Source organism: Papilio polytes, unplaced genomic scaffold (assembly GCF_000836215.1).
Source record: "Papilio polytes unplaced genomic scaffold, Ppol_1.0 DF824191.1, whole genome shotgun sequence".
In the NCBI taxonomy this organism is placed as follows: Eukaryota; Metazoa; Arthropoda; class Insecta; order Lepidoptera; family Papilionidae; genus Papilio; species Papilio polytes.
This window is the reverse complement of record NW_013525013.1, coordinates 2,427,463-2,433,251: the sequence shown is the minus strand read 5'-3', so window position 1 is coordinate 2,433,251 and position 5,789 is coordinate 2,427,463. Positions and strand designations below refer to the sequence as shown.

Here is a 5,789-nt window from a genome sequence, read left to right as displayed (position 1 = left end):
CAGTGTTTTTATAACTTATACTAGCTTATGTCCCCGAGTCCGCGTGGACATGAAACAAAAGTGTAACACATAGGTTACGTGTTCTTCCACTCTCTCTACAATTATGCCAAATTTCATCGAAATCTGTTCAGCCGTTTAGGCTAGAAATTCTAACAAATATCCATCCATCCATCCATCCATCTAAACTTTCGCATCGTAGTATGATATGATAAAAGAATAAAAAAATGCATTTTTTTTAATTTCTAACTTTTCGAATACACACAAAACCACAGAGGATACCCTCTTCAAGGTTGTTTATGTTTTTATTTAATAAATGTCTTTGATTTCAGTTGAAGAAATGTGCAACAAGCGTACCAATGTGGATCCTACTATCGAGGCTGGAGGAGAAACTGAAACACGTCACTAAAGCGAGGTCTGTGCTAGAAAAAGCAAGGTTAAGAAACCCTAAGAACCCGGAACTTTGGTAAGTACAATTTACTATCACTAACTGTCGCCCGTGATTCCGTACGAGCGGAATTAAAAATTAAACAGTTTTCTACATGTATTAGTTAACTTCATGCAGATCCATAGAGTTGTTCTAGAGATATCTTTAAAAAAATCATTCATCCATCCAAACTATCGTGTTTATAATATTAGTAAGATTTAGTCCTTTCAAATCTTACTTTCTACTAATATTACATAAGTTCAGTTGAATGGATGGAAGTTTATTAGAATTAGCCTAAACAGCTGAACAATATGCTATGAAATTTGGTACAGATGTAGAGGATAAACTGGAAGAACACATAGGCTACATACTTTTATTTTTATCTTCATTCCACACGGACGAAGTCGTGGGCATAAATTAGTTACTCTAATTTTTTATCACTCTTGAAAAAACTTATCAAACGTTTGCTTTATCAAATATCAAGCTTAAAAATGTAAAAAAGAACAAAAAAAAAGTGTAGTGCTGGTTGGATGAACGCAGGTTGGAGAGCGTGCGGCTGGAGCGGCGCTGCGGCGCTGCGGACATCTCGAGCGCGGTGATGGCGAAGGCGCTGCAGGAGTGCCCCGCCGCCGGCCGGCTCTGGGCGGAGGCCATCTTCATGGAGTGTCGGCCGCAGAGGAAGACCAAGAGTGTAACACATTTCACTTGTCATTTCAGTTAACATCTTTAGGGTCGGTCCCACCACTGGCTGATAGAGGCTCAGCTAGCTTAAAATGATCTCTGTCAGATAAATTAACAAAATCGGATATTTCCATCACATATTTTACATGTTGGATTATTATCAGTCAGTAATTTTGGTGGGAAAGGCCCTTAAAGATAAAAAGACGGTGGTTTTTGGAAACACCGTTTATTAACTTCTTGTTTGGCTACACTTAAGTGTGAAAGCCAAGAAAAAAAAACTTGTTAATTTATACTATGCAATCGAACATCTATTCGTTTTTGTAATCAAATTCAGTAAAAACATGCCCAAAATTCTCCGGGCGGAAATAAAAAAAACTTAGGAATTAGCTTTTATTTATCCAGACTTTGTTCAACATCCATAACTATGTTCTACATCACAAATTTCATCGAGATCCGTCAGTCTGTTTTCATAATATCAAATATCCATCCATCCAAATTTTCAAATTTACCTTGATGTAATCTGCCCAAGGAATTCTTGCCATAGGAAAAATATTGAACTAATTTCTTGATGATAAAAAGGCTCCTAGATAAAGGTTTTTATATTCTTGGTTATATAAATATGTTTGTTTCAGGTGGATGCATTAAAAAAATGCGAGCACGACGCGCACGTGCTGCTGGCGGTGTCGCAGCTCTTCTGGACGGAGAGGAAACTCAACAAGTGCCGCGAATGGTTCAACCGCACGGTAATGTTAAGAAAAAAATTAGTACCATGTTGTAGAATTGGCGCAACTCTAGATTATCGGTATAAACGTTACGTCCCTAGCTGACAGCTGTCAATGTCACTAGAAGTATGGACAGATTTGGCGCGCATCCTAAGTCGTGACAAGAAGTGTTGCTCTGAGTTTAAAGCGACAGTATCAATTAAATAAATTGTCTAAAAGTAAATACACTTATATTAACTTTATTATAATAATAGAATTAAAATGCTACTCATGTTATTGAGTCCTGATATATGATGGAAATGCCATTTTTTAAAAGAAGAGTATAACGTGAACCAGGGGAGGGAAGAGGAAAGGAAAGAAAAGAGGAAGGATCGCCTTTAAGTGGGTTTTTAAACAATCAAGTCTAACATAAGACACCTTCCCTTTTGAAGAACCCTCCCTCCGATACCAAAAATGGCAACGGATTTGGACCTGTATCGTCTAAATTGGCAGAAGAAAAAAGTCAAGTTTTTGATAATTTTTTTATGATTATTTTTGGTACACCTAAGGATCTTCTAAATAATAAAATAAAAAAACTGTTTACAGTTTTCAGGATTACATTTAAAAATAATTCCTCCAAACAGGTAAAAATAGACCCCGACTTAGGCGATGCGTGGGCGTTCTTCTACAAGTTTGAGTTGCTCCACGGCACGGAGCAGCAGCAGGAGGAGGTGAAGAACCGCTGCAAGAGCGCGGAGCCGCACCACGGCGAGCAGTGGTGCCGCGTCTCCAAGGACATCGCCAACTGGTGCTACAGCACGGAGCAGGTGCTGCTGCTGGTGGCCAGGGACCTGCCCGTGCCCACGTAGGTAACCAGTATAACTTGGTCTCTTGATTTGTAAAGTTTTTCTTGAAGTGTTAGTTTTAATATGGATAAAAAAGGACACTAAACAAATGAAAAAGTGATAAGGAAAATTGTTAATTTAGTAGTATTTGTGGGAGTTTCCCGTTGGGCCGATCACTCGAAGGTCAATCGGCGATGGGAATTTTTTTATTTACCAGGTTGCCTATGTAAATTCAATCGACCTAATGGGAAAATATCTTATTCAGTCCATCAGCCCAACGGGAAACACTTGAGTAAAGTCATATTGTCAATTGTTAATATTGTAGTCTAAGACATTAGTATAGATTTTATGGATATGTCTTGTATACCAAAACTCAAATAAAAATTTGTATAATTCATCAGTATGTATTTCTGCAAATCTTAAACTATTAAATAAAACAAACTAATGTACAAGCATTGATATATCATTTTAATTATGCTATAGACGATATTTTTTTTGTTACAAATGTAATATGTAATGAATGACAATTTAAAAATTCCTTAGTACAATTGACTATCTGGAATAGTCGTGTTGCTCCATTTATATATGAAAAGTATTAAGTTTTAAGATTAAGGGCCTGTCCCACAAAATTTCAAATTGTCTGATAACAATCCAACATGTAAAATATGTGATGGAAAGGATTTTGTTACCTTATCTGACAGTGACGTTATTTTTAACGCTATCTGAGCCTCTATCAGCCAGTGGTGGGACAGGCCCTAACTATACAAATAATACTGAACTTGCGGCGCCGTGCCGCCTGTGTGGCATGTCTCGACCATACACTTATCTTAAGTTTATCTCCTAATAGTAATATATAAGTATTTTTAATCTTTTGTTTTATTTATAATTAAACCATTTAACTTTAATTGTCAATCAATTAACTCATTAGATTCATTTTATAATCAGCAGGGAAAAATATATCTTTGGACGGTCGTTTACTACCAATAAAATTTACATTTGAAATTTCACGAAGCCTTATTTTTAACAGTTTCTAATCGATTTACGGTCATAATAGTGTCCATTCATTTACTTTTAAATTTGTTCCATTTTAAACTTTACCATTACTAATCTTACTAGTATTATAAAGATATTATAAATGTGAATGTTTATATATAGATGGATGTTTGTTAGACTTCGTAGTCTAAATGGTTGAATGGATCTCGACGAAATTTGGAATCGACGTAGAGGATAGTCTAGTAGAACATATAGATTACTCAATTTTTTTTTAATTCGACGCGAACGGATTCGCGGGCGAAAGCTATGTCACGTAAAACCCGTCCAACTGCGACTATAAAATAAAAGTCGTACACACGGCTCGCAATGCAATGTGTAAGATTGATATCCACAGCTCTATTTTTAACGAAGAGATGAAAATTATCTTACGTTGCGTGTTATAAACACCTTTTACACATAAAAGATCTATAAATAATGGTCGTGTTTGTGCTTGAATTGTGCGCGTGCGCTGGCTGTGCGCCAACACGTTGCGCATGCGCGTTAAATAGCTTACATCAATTTTTTCTCGCTTCTTTCTAATTCTGAACGCGTAAACTCGCAGTATAAGTGACAGTGATGGTCTTAAACATAATTATTTAAAATTATATCGTAGTTAGTGATTTATAAAAAGTTTGTGGTGATAATGTCTCCAAAGTGTCCAGTGTCCCCATTACAAGAAGTAACACTCTCTTTAGTTGGTAGACAGTTAATACACGCGCTATCTCGTGTTACAACAGACGAAGATGTCGAATTGCCCTTCGCTATGGTATCCTCTTACTACGAAAGTATGGGAGCTACCAACGACATATTCCAGGATTTACTCAACTTGATACTCAGTTCCGAATACCTCGAACCGTCGATACGATATTTATCAATGAAACTCCTGCTTAAAGAAAATGTGAAGAGTCTTGCGACTGGGATCTTCCCTTGCCAGTATTACAGGAAAGTACTAGAATTGATCACAGAACAAGGTAAACATCTGACTGCCCTCAATTTAAAAGGTGTATGGGTTAAAGATGAACATCTACCATTATTCTATCAGCTGATAAAGAATCTAACAAATTTAACGACTTTAAATATACCGTATATGGCGAATGATGAAGTGCTCAAATTTATAGGTGAACATAACAAAGTGCTCAAATTATTAGACGTGTCAGGTGAGACGGATATCACGGAGATTGGAATAGATGCTATGCTCACAGGGAATCCACAACTTACACAGAGTTTAACTGTAGTTAATATAGGTATGTACGGTGAAGAGAATGTGGATCATACGGATGTCGCTTTGTTGATACGACGTCTGCCTAACCTGACGAATCTCGGAAGCTATTCGTTTGTGGGTAAAGCTATTTATTATATTCACAACAACGACTGCCCGCCGGGATTTAAAACAAAACTACAGTACATGCACGACGCTAGAACTAATTTAAGGACGATGAAAGCAATAGTCGCTCTATGTCCGATGTTGGAGACAATATATTTAGAAGAGCCCGATCAAGGTGTGCTGCAATTGATAAAAGATTTGAGTAATGTAAATAAGATTAAATTAAATAAATTTCAATGTCACGAATTACATCAGCTGTTGGATAAGATAGGTTATAAAATTATAACGCTGATGCTCTCTGCTTCATTGGGGTCGTTCAATTTTACGAGGATAGCCGAAACTTGTACCAATTTAGAAAGTCTGGAATTCTATCAGATACAGACGGCGACTCATGAAGAGGAGGTACCGTTTAACAAGCTGGAACATATCGAAATAATACATGGTAACCTCTCAACGCAATGTTTGAAATATTTAATGACTTCCAGCCCTAAGTTAAAGAAGTTGATCATAGGAGATGAAATTCTTCTGGACGATTGTGATATGTCAAGGTAAGAATCTGTATTAATACAAATAATTTGAGGGTGTGGAAATATTCACGTAGTGTTTTTTAAATGTGTTGTTTTGAAATATCATTTTTAAAACGCTAAACTCTGAATTTTCTAACATATTCTTAGATTAACTGAAAACGTTTCGTAATTAAAAAAAAAAGCGATTCAGTTGATTATTACACTTTTTATACATTTACAGGATGCTCCGTCGCTACAAGTTCCCGTATTTAGAAG

The 5,789-nt window shown here is 36.4% G+C and overlaps 2 protein-coding genes across 2 annotated transcripts in view; both read left to right on the top strand.

The window, feature by feature from the left end:
- LOC106110721 (pre-mRNA-processing factor 6) overlaps window positions 1-3,040 on the top strand; it is a 9,744-nt gene extending 6,704 nt beyond the window's left edge. Inside the window, exons 12-15 of the mRNA XM_013292617.1 lie at window positions 330-463; window positions 965-1,115; window positions 1,738-1,848; window positions 2,451-3,040. Coding sequence (XP_013148071.1) covers window positions 330-463; window positions 965-1,115; window positions 1,738-1,848; window positions 2,451-2,675 — 621 coding nt within the window. The 3' untranslated portion in view covers window positions 2,676-3,040. The remainder of the gene's footprint in view (window positions 1-329; window positions 464-964; window positions 1,116-1,737; window positions 1,849-2,450) is intronic.
- Window positions 3,041-4,146: 1,106 nt separating this feature from the next.
- The window catches only part of LOC106110720, a 2,097-nt gene continuing 454 nt past the window's right edge, over window positions 4,147-5,789 (top strand). The window contains exons 1-2 of the mRNA XM_013292616.1: window positions 4,147-5,555; window positions 5,755-5,789. Of these exons, the coding sequence (XP_013148070.1) occupies window positions 4,327-5,555; window positions 5,755-5,789 (1,264 nt within the window). The 5' untranslated portion in view covers window positions 4,147-4,326. The remainder of the gene's footprint in view (window positions 5,556-5,754) is intronic.